Raw genomic sequence first — 13,911 nt, forward strand, 5'->3', positions numbered from 1 at the left:
GCGACGAGCCCGAAGAGCAGAATCTAGCAGCGTGTCTACGAGGGTGGGCTCTTTGGTATCACTGACCCGATGGAGTTGTGAAGAAGTACGCTCGGTTAGAACTGCCCAACGCAAGCTCACTGCGCTTCCCGCTCGTCGGCATACTCACGATCTTTTCTACCCTCCCAAGCCTTCATGTCCGGTAGCAGCTTCTTACCTCTACCTTTACCTCGAAGATCTCGCCCAACTTGCTGCGTCTTTTCCACTACCCTCAGGAAATTCTCACTGGCCAGTCCAGCCACTTCCTCTTCTGACCAGCCCCGCTCCAACAGTCGTGCCAGCAGCTTTGGATAGGTAGTGACGTCCTCCAGCCCTCGAGCGAATTCGAATGAACCATCATAGTCGGAGCCTAGTGCCACTTTGTTCCTGCCAATGACCGAGGCGATGTGCTCGATGTGCTCTAGGACGTCATCTATTGTCGAATTGCCTGAGCCACGGACAAAGTCGGCCACGAAAGGGATACCGATGACAGCATCTCTGTTACGCAGTGAACGCAGAACATCTTCCTCGATGTTACGAACATGGTTGTAGACGCTCTTTGCCCCGCTGTGCGAGTAGAAGATGGGTGCAGCAGAGAGCTCAATGACCTGACGCTGAGTCGCTGCAGAGGTATGGCTCAGGTCCGCTGCAACGCCCAGCCTGTTCATCTCGATGATCAACCTGCGTCCGAAGTCGCTCAGTCCACCATGACGGGGCTCAGGTGGTGAGCAAGAGTCGGCAAAGACATTGTGGCAATAGTGCGTGACGGTTACGTACGTCACGCCCAGCTCGGCATACATGCGCAGCGTAGCTAGAGAGTTTCCCAAGGAATGCGCCCCCTCGATTCCAATCCAGTGCGATACTTTGCCATCCGCCAAGTTGCGACGATGCTCCGCTGGTGTAGTGGCCAGGCCCACGTCTCGAGGAAAGTAGGCCGCGAGCTGCCGGGTGAGGTCAATCTGTTCTAGGGTGTCCCGCACCTCATCTGTAGGTCCGTCAAAGTTTGGTCCCTCTTTTGAGGAGTTGCATCCGACGTAGGCAGCTGACCAAAAGCCGCCCACTCGACCCTTTTTGATCCGCGGGATATCCACTTGGCCCCAGAGGTGATCCTGATAGGTAAAGTTGGCAAGGTTGTCACCGGCTAGAAAACGAGCGACAATGGGCAGATCCCAATGTCCGTCTAGAACCGGGTACTTGGACAGAAGTGCATCTGCCCGCTGCTGGTAGGTAGAAGAAGCCTCTGGGGGCGGAGGAGACTTCCAAGTGGCGTAGAGCCCACTGCACCCTAGCAGGCTTGCGAGTGTGTGGAGCAGTGGGAGATGCATGTCGTCTACAATAGCTTGCGGAGGTAGGATGCCACGGGAGGGGCCAACGAGGATGAAGCTCCATCGGCCCGGACCTTTGCCAGACGGAAAGGGCCGCGGAAGCCGCGGGCACTTTGACTTGCTCCCGATTGCTCCACAGCAAAGGTGACAGTGAGTGGCCCGGCGGGGCAGACGGGGCCCTTGCATGCCGCCGCCTGCCGCCGCCGCCTCCTCCTCCTCCTCGGCCCTTTGCCTCTCACCCAACCAGCCTTCCTTTCGATCCTCACCATCATCCTCTCCAAACTTCCCTTCGACGATGACCGTCGTCGCTTCGCCACTGGAGGGTCAGCTGAGGGAGCTACGTGCATTGAGGAATTCGGTCATTGGAAGTCGCACTCGGAAAGGTCAGGTAGTGCTTGGAGGCAAGGTCCCAGAGTGAGTCCGATAGCAAGCGAGGCAGAGGCTGCTGCCCTAGGCGACCGATCATTAAGCTCCAAATTTCCAAATGCCTCATTCTTGGCCATTTCACTTCATCCATGGCAGGCTGATATTACTGTTGAGGACACCGTTGGATAGCACGGAGTCCTTCGAGGTCAGAGCACTTGCTGCTACCATTATAGGATCTCTCGCACACTGTGAGCAGATCACTCGAGGTTGATACAAATAGCTCCGCCACTCGATTCTGATTCCCGGTTGCTCCCTTCTGCCAGCTCCTTCGTCCCCTACTCTCCTTTCTCTCTTGCGAGCTGGCGCTCCAGCAGCTCTCATCGCAGCACTGGCAGATCTCGCCGAGCTAAGACGAACCAATGCAGCCCTCTTCGCTTCCGCGGACCCGCTGAAGGCCCTCGAATCCCTCTTACGCTCGCTACGCTCCATATTGATTGCTCTGGCAGATGAAGTCGCACCTGACCCGAGATACGGGCTCGGCATCGGTAGAGATGGTTCCAAAGATCTCGGTCCTGGAGCCAAGACCAAGAGCTGGCGCGAACCGAGCAACTGGGCAATGGCACAGGCGGGATTCTCGGACAATACTCCAGACGAAGACACAAAGATGTCCACCGCTGTCCCCTCTGGGTCTAGTCGAGGCCTCCACGACTTTAGACTTGCCAGCCCTCGTGAGGAGCTTACTCTCCTCGCCCGGTCCGCGATCGCAGAGGCATTCTCGGAGCAAGCGCTGCCAGTCCTTCTCGGAGCAGTCTTTCTCTCGCCAATTCCCAGGGACGAGAGGGCAGACAAGGTGTTTTCGGATGCACGAGCAGCCTCTCGGACTCGCCTCGAGTCACCTGTGGCGAGTATGCTCCTGCCGCCGCGAAGTCGTGAGAGCAGTAGGAGTAGACCTGCAAATTCTTCACTGGTGTCGGCAGCTGATTCAAGCTCAATATCGGACCTAAGCGCAGTGGGTAGTGAATCAGGGAGTGCCTCTATGCTGAATAGAGGCAAAATTCTAGCTATCTCTGAGATGGTCTTCGGAATACTTTCGGTATGTCTTCCGATAGCAGGCCCCAATCCTCAAGGATCTGCGATTGGCAAGTCAGCAAAGCGATCTTACAGCGCAGCGGAAACGGACCTCATCATGAGAAAACGAAGGGTGATGGACTTTCAGGGAAGAGAGTCGGCTTTCACCGCATGGAGTCAGCCCCCAGGTCTGTATCCATTCGCAGTGGAGACTGTGAGGGCTGAGAGCCTGGTCGGTGACCACGAGGACGCAATGTCTGGCGAGCCCTCTCTGCTCTCCGTGCTACTGGAAGGTGCGGAGTGCGGCTTTTCGAAGACGCAGGAGACGGCTCTCTGGGCGCTAGCTGAGCTCACGAGGGAAGGTTCGGAAGCGAGCGTGAAGCTCTTCCGCTGTCATTCCCCGTCTGGGCTCCTGTCGACAGCAATGCTGCTGAGCCTCAGGAAAGACTCGAATGCCCATGTCCGTCTGGCTGCGTATTGCTGGTGAGTCGCAAAGCTTGGGGGCAAGACAGTGTCTCAGCCGAGAGCTGACAATTTGCACCGAACAACGTCCCTCCTAGTCTCGCTCACATCATCAAGGTTCACCCATTCACTCCGAAGACCAACGAGAAGGTTCTAGGCGGCCTGATTGAGCTTCTGGAATACCCAGGGGAGATACAGATTGCGGCCGCCTTTGCCATCGCCAAGGTCGTGGCGGATGATCCAGTCTTGCAGTGCATAGCGTGCGAGAAGGGCTACGATGCCATCAGTAAGCTTGGTACACTCCTCAACCAAGCCTCAAAGACCAGCCTCGCGATTTCGCGGTCATCTTCGCAAGCAAGATGCGGCTCTTCTCCTTCCTCCTCCTCTTCGACCGTCACCGACAATCCAGCCTATCGACTACAGGAAGCAGCGCTCACTGCTCTTGCCGCTCTCACCTTTTCGCGTGATCATATGAGGAGACAGTTCATCGACTTTTCTTCCCCACCTCTTCTACCTCTCGTGGTTCCGCTGCTCACGACTGGCTCCCTGGGTACACGGGTGGCAGCATGCAGGCTGGTGCGAGCTCTAAGTCGAAGCATCAGCATCCTTCGCACGAGCCTCGTCGACGCAGGCGTATCCGAGAAGCTGATCGCCATCATCAAGAACACCGAAGAGAACGTCGATGTCAAGGTGGAGGCGACGGCCACTATCTGCAATCTAGTGCTGTCCTTTGCTCCCATGAGGCAGTTCCTGATGGAGAATGGAGGCATCAGCAAGCTGGTTGAGCTGTGTGCCTCTCCTCATGGTCCGACGCGGCTGAACGCTCTTTGGGCCATCAAGAATGTCATCTATGCGAGCGAGACGGCCTTCAAGGAGCATGTCATGAAGGAGCTCGGTTACAGCTCCCTCACTGCCATCGCTGAGGGCCAGGTGACCAAGTCTTCGCCTGCTGCTGCCGCTGCAGCAGCCCTGGAAGCAGAAGCAGCAGACGAGGACGATAGCGAGGAAGACGACACGACGGCTCTGCAGGAGCAAGCCCTGAACATTATCCGTAATCTGGCCAGCTCGAGGGAAGTGGACATCGAAGCCACCTTTGCCGGCTTCGGCGGCGCGACGAGCTTCTTTGAATTGCTAGAGTCGGTCATCTGGCAGCGCAAGAGCGATCTAGTCACGGAGCAAGCCGCGTACATCCTAGTCAACATTGCCACTGGCTCCGTCGAGCACCGTCGCGCCCTGCTGGACCGACCCAACCTCCTCGACGCCCTCTGCTACTTTGCCACGCACCCCAGATCCGACGTACGAGTCGCCGCTGTATGGGCCGCCATGAACCTTACTCAGCACGCCAGTCCTACTCCTGACGCTGTAGGTCTCGAGGCGGTGAAGCGTCTTCGGATGTTTGGGTTCGCAGAGAAGCTCGATGCGCTCAGGAGCGATCCGGAGAGGGATGTTTCGGACCGGGCTAAGGCTTTGATGAGTCGGTTTGAATGACAAGGGCTATGAAGCGAGCTTGAAAGGGAACGTACTCCAATTGGGCAATAGTAATAGAGTATGGCGAGAAGAAAGGAGAGACGGGGACGGACAGAAGAGAATGTACGCCCGCCCCGAACCCAGTCATGTCCCACGCGTCGTGTCCACCGAGATCCAGTCCCAAGTCATCTCACTTCAGCGCCCCTCCCCTCCATGATTTCCCCTTCTTTCTATTCAGTGAAGATCGACATAGCCATAGAGTTTCAGCGTAGCGAGCCATTCGACCAGACTGGACTTGAATAGCATAGCATAGCATAGCATAGCATAGCATAGCATAGCATAGCATAGCATATATAGCATCTCAACAGCATCCACCATAGCACTGCACTAGCGAATGTTCTTTTCTCCTTGACAAACAAAGGAAAGTCAATTCAAGTCGAAGGGTGCCCAAGGCACCCACTGTGTTTCTTCTTTGATCGGACTCTCTTTTGGCAAACTGGATTCAAGTCTCATTTTTTTGTGAAGGAAGAAGAAGAAGGATTACGAGCAAATGAGCAAATTGTACAAGAAGAAGAGTTGGGCAGGGTGCAGAGGGGGAAGATGATGCTTAGATGACCAATAACGGATGACGGGATCGGATTGAGGAAGGAGAGGGCTAGACTAGGCTAGGCTAGGCATGGATGCCAGACGGGACGGAACGAGACGTAGCGTTGCGTTGCGTGGCGGAGCTTGGCGTAGCGACTCGGCGCTTTTTGACGAGAGTAGATGAATGGCTTGCTTGACTGCATGCATGATCGAGGAAGATGAGAGGAGTTGCAGGTGTGTGTGTGTAGGGGAGGGGGTATCATCGCTTCCTCTGTTTGTTGCAGGCAGGTTGGTCCAAGCGATCTCGCTTAGCTTAGTCAAAGGAGACCTTGGTACCGGCTCCCTGGGCAATGGCGCCTGTCCTGGCACCACCACCACGCGAAGCGCCACCACGGCCACCACCGCGACCTCCCCAGCCAGAGTCACCACCGCCACGGCCACCACCTCCCCTTCCACCTCCCCGGCCACCGAAGCCACCTCGTCCACCTCCACGTCCACCCCGGTCTCCACCGCCACGACCACCACCACGTCCACCGCCGAAGCCACCACCACGACCTCCGCCACCGCCACCGTTCTGGTCACGGGGTGGAGCATAGTCCAGACGGACGGCTCGGCCGCCGAGCTCCTGGCCAGCCAGACCCTCGATGGCCTTGTCGGCAGAGTCCTGTGCGCTGTACTCGATGTAGGCGAATCCCTTGGGCCTACCAGTCTCAAAGTCCTTGGGCAGAGTCACCCTCGACACCTCTCCGTAAGCGCCAAAGGCCTCCCAGAGGTCGTCCTCGGTCAGAGAGAAAGCCAGACCACCGGCCCAAAGAATGGGCGAGGGGTCGGAGCGCTTGTCATTGAACTTCTTGGCACGAGCGTCGTTGACGTCGCGGGGCTGGCGGGGTTGGCTCAGGTCAACGTTGATGGGGCGGCCATCCACCTCGCGGTCCTTGGCCGAGAGGGCGGCCTTTGCGGCCTCGGGAGTGGTGAACTCGACGTATCCGAATCCCTTGGACTTGCCGGTGTCACGGTCGGTCATGACCTTGGCACGGGTGATCTCACCGAACTCTTGGAACTCAGACTGCAGCCACTCGTCGTCGACGTTCCAGCTCAGTCGGCCAACAAAGATGTTGCAGGTGGCATCGGCATCGGCAGTCTCGGCGGCGGGTGCCTCAGTCTTGGCCTTCTTGGCAGGTGCCTCCTCCTCGTCAGCCTTGCGCTTCTTTGCGGCAGCAGCAGGTGCAGGTGCGGCCTCGTCTTCGGCATCAGAATCAGAGTCAGAGTCAGAGTCGGAAGAGGAGTCAGAGTCGGAGGTGTCGTCCTTCTTGGCGGCGGCGGCAGCAGCGGCGGGCTTCTCCTCGGCCTCCTCGTCAGAGTCGGAATCGGAGTCAGAGTCAGAGTCAGAGGAGTCGTCTGAAGAATCGTCCGAGTCAGCGGCGGCGGCGGCGGCCTTGCCGTTTGTAGCGGGCTTAGCTACCTCGGCCTGAGCGAAGAAGAGGGAATAGATAGAGGTTGGTGTCAGCTTTTGTCCTTTGGCTGCTAGACGAACTCCCTCTAGCCGGTACACCTGACCAGGGCTAGCTTGCCCCTACTTCGCTACTCACCTCGCTTTCTGATGAGTCGCTGTCGCTGTCATCACTGTCATCGCTGTCATCGCTGTCGCTCGAGTCCTCTGAGCTCTCCTCTGGCTCAGGTGTAGGCTCCTTCTTGCTCTTCTTTGACTTCTTGTCAGCCTTGACGGGAGCGGGAGCAGCAGCAGCAGCGTCCTTCTTGCTGGACTTCTTGCCGTTGGTGGCAGCAGCGGCGGGTGCCGGTGCGGCGGCTACTTGTGACTTGTCCTTCTTTCCCATTTTGTAATTGCTTGCAGTGCTAAGGTAGGGATGTACAGGTGTAGGAGAAGGGGAGATGGTGGTGGGAAGGGAGGTCCTCCTGTGAGCCTGCGTTGCGATCTTATTTGGACTTGGCCTGAGCCTCTGCATCTCCCGACGGATTCTTCAAAAATTGTGCCTCGCCAAAATTTGCGCGCACACATGGCACCAGCCACCCGGGCCACCCACCCAGGCCGATGACGACCGGGCCAGACGGAAAGGGAAGACGACAAAGACACGCAACCAGGAACAGATTAGCACGATCGATTTGAACCCAAGAACAGCAATTACTAATGGTACAACAGGCAGCAGCACACAGCTCACAGGCGCATACAAGGATAGGACCATGCTCACTTCCTCTGACAGACCCAAGCATCTCGTGATAGCTCCGTCGTCTTCATTATAGACGTGTCAGCCGTGACAAACGTCCTAGAAGCAGCACCGGACCCAGGTGTCGACTCGTCTCCTTCGCTCAGACCACCTGACGCCTCGCGTCGAGGAGTATGCCCACCCGAGGCACTAGAAGAGCCCAAAATACTGTCTTCGACTCCAGGCGCCCGATCGGCCGGCGGAGGAGGTCCGGATGAGTCAGAAGTGTTCGGGCGAGAGCGGCTACTCTTCTGCTTCATTGGCCTTGACAGCCGCTCCAGGGGCTTGAAGATCGTCGTGTCTGCAGACCTCTCCCCCTTCGAGGAAATTGCCGTGCCAGGTCTCTTTCCAGTGCGTATAGGACGAGGCGGTGGCGGTCGGCCAATCGTCGTCAAAGCACCACGCGCCAGCTCCCGTGACAATTCCACGGATCGTCGTGGGTCATACAAGATGCGGTTCCGTTCCAAAGACAGCGGCGTGGGCTGCACGCTCGGCACGCTCGGGTACAAGAGATGCACCGAATCAGTGGGAGACTCAGTCTTGACTCCACTGACAATGTCGCAGACCGAAATGATGGGGCCGATGCCAGGGTAGAAGACGGCTGTATCTGTTTGCTCTCCAACTCCTGCGTACAGTCGTAGGTAGCTGGTGAGTGGTGACGCTCCGCAGAGATGCCTGGCAAGGGCAAAGGCCAGCGAGATCCTCGTGCTCTGAATCTCCTGAGAAATGTCAGACCAGCAGTGGGTCAGCTTTGGTAGAGTGGCGCAAGCTCATCTGCGACACTCACCGGCTCTGTGACTAGCCCGGCATCGAGAAACGTCTTCAGGCGTCTGTTCATCTTACCCTCTAGGGTTTGGAAGATGCTTTCGGCACTCAACTTCATGCCTTTCTTTGCCAATGCTGTGTCCACGAGCTCTTTGATTAAGTCGACCCGCTCTTCGAATGCGTCCGGTGTGTAACCCACGGGCGGTGGGCAAAGCAGATCGATGACACGAATGAATTGGGCGCGTCCCTCCAAATCAGTGACGACGAGAGAGTCCATAGTTGATCCCAAAGATTTGCTCTTGTTGACCAGGTGCCTCACAGCCCCTTGTTGGACCAGTCCCTCGGCCCTGCTTCCCTTTTTGGGCGAGGAGGAGCAGACGGTGCTTGGCACACCCTGAACGCGGCTCATGCGCTTGCTTGCGACGGCGGTCCGCGTGTAGCTTGCCCGACTTGTGTCCAGAGAGCGTCGTGTATAGTCAGGAAAGGCTTCGGTGGTAGAATCGTGTAAGGCGACACTGCTATCAATGTGGTGCCAGTCAGCACGTGCGCTCTGATTGAGATCGATGGCAGAAGACGATGGTTGCAGCGGCTGCCACTTTGAGTCCGTCAGGACTGCTAGCGATTGCGCTGGAGATGCACCAGAGTAGACCGAGACAGACCTGTCCATGGACTGCCGCTTGTTGGCTGCCTGCTTGGAAGATGATCTCGAAGGACGCATAAGGTGGCCCAAGGATCGTACCTGTCGTGACTGCACCGCACTGTCAGGGATGGTCGTCGACCATTTCGCTAGTCTCTCCATTGGTGGAGGCGAGTCGACCAAAGTTGAAGACCCAGAAAGAGACGGGGAGAGATCTTGTGAATTGGTGGTGACCACGAGACTTCTGGAGCCGGCGCCTGAGCCTGCACGTAACCTTGACAGAAAGCCCATGTCGAATGTTGCTTGGGGGACGCAATCGCGGCTCAGGGGTGAGGGTCCACAACGTACAAAAGACAGGAGAAAGGAAGCATACTCAGCAAGGAGTCATGACTATATAGTCAGAACGAGTGGAAGGCCCTTTCCAGGCGAGATGAGACAAGGAGGGAAGCTGGCAAAGGGGAGGCAGGAGCACCACCTCCAAGTGAAACGGATAGGGGGCATGGTTGCCAGGGGCAAGATCGGGCCCGAAGTAGACGAGGGTTGGGACGCCTGATCAGGAGAGCCAGGCGGGTATGGACAAGGAGATGAAGTGAAAGGGAGGCAAGTTTCGTTCGAGCAATGTACCTCAGGGGCGAAGGCGACCGGAGCTACGTGGCTCGGACCTTGTTCCTGTGCCTGGGTAAGGGGTTCGAGCTCACCTCGTTCATTGTCAACAAAGAAACACCCATCGACCCGGGCCAAAGGTCGGCATACGCGGAGCAGTTGGCGAGCATTGTACCACTCTGACGCTCGAGCAGGCTCACATAGTTGCATGCCCCTCCGCGATTGGAGTCAGACCCCCTAGGGCGATGTCTGCCCTCGTCCCGCAGTCTAGACTTTCACAGACCGTCTCGTAGCTCTCTTATCATATGCAGCCTGTATGCGATTCGCTGATGGTATTGAGTCAACGAAGGCCACCATATGTCCCACCGTGCCCCTCCTCTTGCGCATAGCTGCCTCCCCTCTTCATGTCAGGAGCTCCTGGAACTTCTTCTGCACGTCCTGTTCGCTCAGACCGTCTACCTCTACTTGCTTCTCCACTCCGCGCTCTGACAAAGAGGATACACAAGGCAAAGCGTGACCGGTCAGGAGCTTTTCATTCGTGCTCTCGGATCCGACATCGTCTGAGAGGACTCACCGAATCTGGCAAAGATGCGAGCTGGAGTACCATGTGCCTCACGAACCAGGAAAGGCAGCTCGGGATTTGAGGCCTTGATGCCCTTGTAGGAGTTTTGGATGAATTGCCTGATGACATGAGGTCATAAAGCAAGACTACCTGATCAGCTCTCGAGAATCTCCAGCATACCACGGCGAACCTTCTCCTCCTCTTGCTCAGACCGTACCACCATTGCTAATCCTCCTGGTCCTTCTTGCTCCGAGATGCTCACCTAGTGCCTGCAGACGCCTGTCCTGTCTGGCAGAGGTGTAGCCTGACCTCCTTGAGCGACTTGGGAAAAGCCTTTGCGAGCGCCTTTGAAGCCATGATGAGTGGGAGAGAGTCTATGGGTGGGAAGGACGGTCGGTTGTATGGCCCAAAGCTCGGAAAGGCGGGCGTGAGGCTCCTGGCGGTGGGTGACCCTAGGCGGGAGCCGAGATGCGCGCTCAGGGCTTGCGAGTCCCCTTTCCTTCTCCACTCAGACAGGCCTCGTACCCCGTGGCTCGATCCAACACTCCCACTCGCGATAGTGGCATATACCCCCCTTTTGAGTCTCTTTGTCACCCAACGACTTCCCTCTTAACACTTACGACACACACGGCATGGACTTTGGAAGATTGATGAGGCAGGCGCAGATGGGAGGAGGCGGTCCTGGCGCAGGAGCTGGAGCAGGCGGAGACACACCACAGAATGACAACGCTGAGACAGTCTACATCTCCAGTCTGGCGCTACTCAAGGTGAGCGAGTGGACGTGCTAGCGCAGTCTATGCCTTCTTACGGAGATCTGACCTTACTCTGACACTCTGTCCGCCCCTACCTCCTCGGATCTTGAACAACGTCCCTTCCAGATGCTCAAGCACGGCAGGGCAGGTGTACCCATGGAGGTCATGGGTCTGATGTTGGGAGAATTCGTGGACGATTACACAGTGACAGTCATCGACGTCTTTGCCATGCCTCAATCGGGTACCTCGGTGACCGTCGAGTCTGTCGACCCTGTCTTTCAGACGAACATGTTGGAGATGCTGAAGCAGACAGGCAGGTGAGTCAGCAAGCATCGAGAGCATTCAAGACAAAGTGCGGGCCATGAGATGCTGACCAGCCCTCTTACGTCCTTTGCCGCGTGTCTCTCAAGGCCCGAGATGGTTGTAGGATGGTACCACTCCCACCCTGGTTTCGGTTGCTGGCTCTCCAATGTCGACATCAACACACAGCAAGCCTTTGAGCAACTAAACGACAGGGCAGTGGCAGTGGTAGTCGATCCTATCCAGTCGGTGAAGGGCAAGGTCGTCATCGATGCCTTCCGTCTCATCAACCCTTCATCAGCCATGCTCGGTCAAGAGCCGAGACAGACTACTTCTAATATCGGCCACTTGAACAAGCCGTCGATCCATTCTCTCATTCACGGCCTGAACAGGCACTACTACTCGATCGCAATCACCTACCGGAAGACAGAGCTGGAGCAGAGCATGTTGGGCAATCTGCATAAGAGGAATTGGACAGAAGGACTGAGGCTGAGGGATTGGGGTGTGCATAGGGAGAACAACGAGAAGGCCATCAAGGTTAGTCATCTGAGCTGGACGGCAGTCACCTCTCCCCGCTGGTCTGCTGACCGCCACCTCCGCTGCCCCATGACAGAAAATGCTGGCTCTATCCGAGGCATACAACAAGTCTGTGCAAGAGGAAAGCACATTGACAGCCGAACAGATGAAGACAAGGCATGTGGGCAAGCAAGATCCCAAGAGGCACTTGGAGGATGCAGTAGAGAAGGCGATGGGAGACCAAATTGTTCAGTCGCTGGGCGCAATGTGAGTCATTCGGGGCGGGCGTGATGGACATTACGGTCGTGGAGGCTACTAAGACAACGAGAATACAAATACTGACTACAAACCATTCTGATATCACTTGCTCCGTTCCCTGCAGGCTACTAGCAGAACTGTAGAGACGATCGTCTTAAGCAATACAATATACATACGGCGTACGAACCGTTGCGATGCGCGCTACGCCTGTAGGACAGCATCGCGAGACTCTAAGTGATACCTTTGCCGATGCTGAGCTCCTGAGCTCGTTGCCTCAACCGGCTAGCTTTCCCTCCCTTCTCCCTCTTTAGCCTTCTTGACCCTACGGAGGAGCTCAACAACGACTGCCTCGCTGGTCATTGTGGCGTCGTGTCCCGCATCGGCCATGATGAGTCTCTCGTACTTCATCCCTCTGCTCGTCTCTTGCCCTTCTTCGCTCCCTCCTGTAGCCTCGGTCTGCAAGAGTTGATCCAGCCAGTCCCTGCCCCTCTGCGGTATCAGTCGATCGCCCATAGCCCACACGCACACCACATCCGCTCCGCCCTGCAGGCGCAACGACTCTACCCTCTCGCGTATGAGCGTCTCCAGCTGGGCATTGTTCAATTGTGGGGCATAGCCGAGGGACAAGAGGAAGTCTTCTGTGATACCGGCGAGGGACTCGGAGTACATCATCTCAAAGAGGAGGCGCGAGCCGCTCGTCTCATTGAGCGTAAAGGGCCGCCCTGTCGCTGGGTGGAGGAGGCGGACAGGTGTCCCTTCTCCATCTTCCTGGTCAGAAGGGTAGGCTCGACTGTCCAGTGTGTACTTGTGGTGCGACTCGTGTGGAGGCAGGAAGTCCGCCTTCGGCCAGCGAAGCTTGGCCTTTGAGCGTACTCTTTGCCCTTTGCGAGACACTGGCGAAGGCGGCGGGTCCAGTCCAACGCTGCTCACGAATGGGTTTGGAATGGGCGTGAAGACGGGCGTGCTTGCAGCAGACAAGTCGGCGGCACCTCTCTCCGTTTCTGAAGGGGTGTCCGGACGGGCAGAGGATCCACTGGTGCGTGGCCGTGGTTCCTCTTCTTCGGTACCTCTGACTACGCCAAAACTCCAGCTGAGCCAGGATCTGGCGGTGCCTTGTGCTTCGCTCGTACCACGCATTGCCGACAAGAGCGTCTTGCCCACGCCGGGGATGACCGTCGAGCCCAGGCGCACCACTCCAGCCGGGAGGAGCGCGAGAGAGGATCGCGAGACGGACGTCGGAACCCAGGGCGAGGAAAGGAGCAGCAGAGGTCTAGAGCCGAAGGGCGAAGCAAAGGGAGCTTCTGGCGAACTCAAAGATTTGGAGAGCTGAGTAAAGTGTTGCAATAGGTCCAGGGCGTACAGAAAGCCGGCCGAGTGTGTCAAGATGGCAATCGGACGGCTACCCTCTGGCAGCTTCAGGTGCTCATCGATGAGCCCCTCTGCCTGTAGCACGCTGATAGTCTGACAACGCGAGGTATGCATGCGAGAGCCCAGCGGACATGCAGCAGTAGCTCCGCAGCCAGGTCGATCGATTGCGATGACCTTCACGCCCACTATCCTGCAAATCCCGTCGTGGAAAAGGCTGAGGTATCGCGAGCATCCCGAGGGAAGACAGTAGAGCACCACGTCTTTTGAGGATAGATCCCCGACTACGGCATAGGAGACTGACGACGAGGTGCGTGGACATTTGATACGTCTGTGGAAATTGCGTGAGCAGATGTGAGCGAGAAAGGAGACTGTGACGGGTGCACAGGAGGCGTCGGTTGGGTACCGCCAAGGGGCAGACATGGTGCGGGTATTGGTCACAGAAGAGCGAGGTGGGCCCCGAGGCTGGGGCTCAATTGGACCATCGAATGTCGGGAAAGTACTTGTACTCTGGACTGCGAGCATCGTACCACCCTCCAGGTCAGGATCCAGGGGCCATAGCGATGGTCAGGAGTGCAAGGGGCGATGCCGCAAACGCCCAGCCTGGCCGTGGGAAGCGCTGGACATGGGACCATTGGCG

The 13,911-nt window shown here is 57.2% G+C and overlaps 8 protein-coding genes across 8 annotated transcripts; 2 read left to right on the forward strand and 6 right to left on the reverse strand.

Annotated features, from left to right (window-relative positions):
* Positions 1–35: 35 nt before the first annotated feature.
* BCV69DRAFT_296770 (hypothetical protein) lies at positions 36–1,343 on the reverse strand (the record flags this gene model as incomplete). The annotated part of the gene is made up of 2 exons (XM_025494041.1): positions 36–61; positions 149–1,343. 2 exons carry the CDS (start codon positions 1,341–1,343, stop codon positions 36–38), a joined length of 1,221 nt encoding a protein of 406 aa, XP_025349954.1.
* A 295-nt stretch (positions 1,344–1,638) lies between these two features.
* On the forward strand, positions 1,639–4,727 carry BCV69DRAFT_296771 (ARM repeat-containing protein; the record flags this gene model as incomplete). The annotated part of the gene is made up of 4 exons (XM_025494042.1): positions 1,639–1,757; positions 1,866–1,957; positions 2,033–3,260; positions 3,338–4,727. 4 exons carry the CDS (start codon positions 1,639–1,641, stop codon positions 4,725–4,727), a joined length of 2,829 nt encoding a protein of 942 aa, XP_025349955.1.
* Positions 4,728–5,859: 1,132 nt separating this feature from the next.
* BCV69DRAFT_233506 (RNA-binding domain-containing protein) lies at positions 5,860–6,426 on the reverse strand (the record flags this gene model as incomplete). The annotated part of the gene is made up of 1 exon (XM_025489863.1): positions 5,860–6,426. A coding segment is annotated over one exon (567 nt), but the record flags the coding sequence as incomplete, so codon positions are not given.
* Positions 6,427–6,773: 347 nt separating this feature from the next.
* BCV69DRAFT_97775 (hypothetical protein) lies at positions 6,774–7,375 on the reverse strand. Its single transcript, XM_025495674.1, has one exon. The coding sequence runs from the start codon at positions 7,253–7,255 to the stop codon at positions 6,854–6,856; it is 402 nt and encodes a 133-aa protein (XP_025349957.1). The 5' UTR covers positions 7,256–7,375; the 3' UTR covers positions 6,774–6,853.
* A 30-nt stretch (positions 7,376–7,405) lies between these two features.
* Positions 7,406–9,101, reverse strand: BCV69DRAFT_280407 (hypothetical protein). The gene is made up of 2 exons (XM_025491604.1): positions 8,301–9,101; positions 7,406–8,232 (listed from the first exon to the last, which is right to left on the reverse strand). Exons 1-2 carry the CDS (start codon positions 9,075–9,077, stop codon positions 7,495–7,497), a joined length of 1,515 nt encoding a protein of 504 aa, XP_025349958.1. The 5' UTR covers positions 9,078–9,101; the 3' UTR covers positions 7,406–7,494.
* Positions 9,102–9,920: 819 nt separating this feature from the next.
* BCV69DRAFT_244921 (NADH dehydrogenase, alpha subcomplex, subunit 2) lies at positions 9,921–10,437 on the reverse strand (the record flags this gene model as incomplete). The annotated part of the gene is made up of 3 exons (XM_025490132.1): positions 9,921–10,003; positions 10,093–10,199; positions 10,343–10,437. The coding sequence occupies 3 exons, from the start codon at positions 10,435–10,437 to the stop codon at positions 9,921–9,923; spliced, it is 285 nt and encodes a 94-aa protein (XP_025349959.1).
* A 275-nt stretch (positions 10,438–10,712) lies between these two features.
* On the forward strand, positions 10,713–11,919 carry BCV69DRAFT_245641 (multidrug resistance protein; the record flags this gene model as incomplete). The annotated part of the gene is made up of 4 exons (XM_025490164.1): positions 10,713–10,847; positions 10,959–11,149; positions 11,243–11,669; positions 11,746–11,919. 4 exons carry the CDS (start codon positions 10,713–10,715, stop codon positions 11,917–11,919), a joined length of 927 nt encoding a protein of 308 aa, XP_025349960.1.
* Positions 11,919–13,694, reverse strand: BCV69DRAFT_310313 (hypothetical protein; the record flags this gene model as incomplete). The annotated part of the gene is made up of 1 exon (XM_025494781.1): positions 11,919–13,694. One exon carries the CDS (start codon positions 13,692–13,694, stop codon positions 12,189–12,191), a length of 1,506 nt encoding a protein of 501 aa, XP_025349961.1. The 3' UTR covers positions 11,919–12,188.
* Between the last annotated feature and the right edge of the window lie 217 nt (positions 13,695–13,911).

This window comes from Pseudomicrostroma glucosiphilum (assembly GCF_003144135.1).
Source record: "Pseudomicrostroma glucosiphilum strain MCA 4718 unplaced genomic scaffold BCV69scaffold_2, whole genome shotgun sequence".
NCBI lineage: Eukaryota > Fungi > Basidiomycota > Exobasidiomycetes > Microstromatales > Microstromataceae > Microstroma > Microstroma glucosiphilum.

Excerpts from the sequence above, each read along its gene's own strand:
- BCV69DRAFT_280407 (XM_025491604.1), bottom strand. The coding sequence starts at position 9,077 with ATGGAGAGACTAGCGAAATGGTCGACGACCATCCCTGACAGTGCGGTG. Across the intron at positions 8,233-8,300 it reads CCGGGCTAGTCACAGAGCCG|GAGATTCAGAGCACGAGGAT; the intron begins GTGAGTGTCGCA and ends GACATTTCTCAG.
- BCV69DRAFT_97775 (XM_025495674.1), bottom strand. The coding sequence starts at position 7,255 with ATGCAGAGGCTCAGGCCAAGTCCAAATAAGATCGCAACGCAGGCTCAC.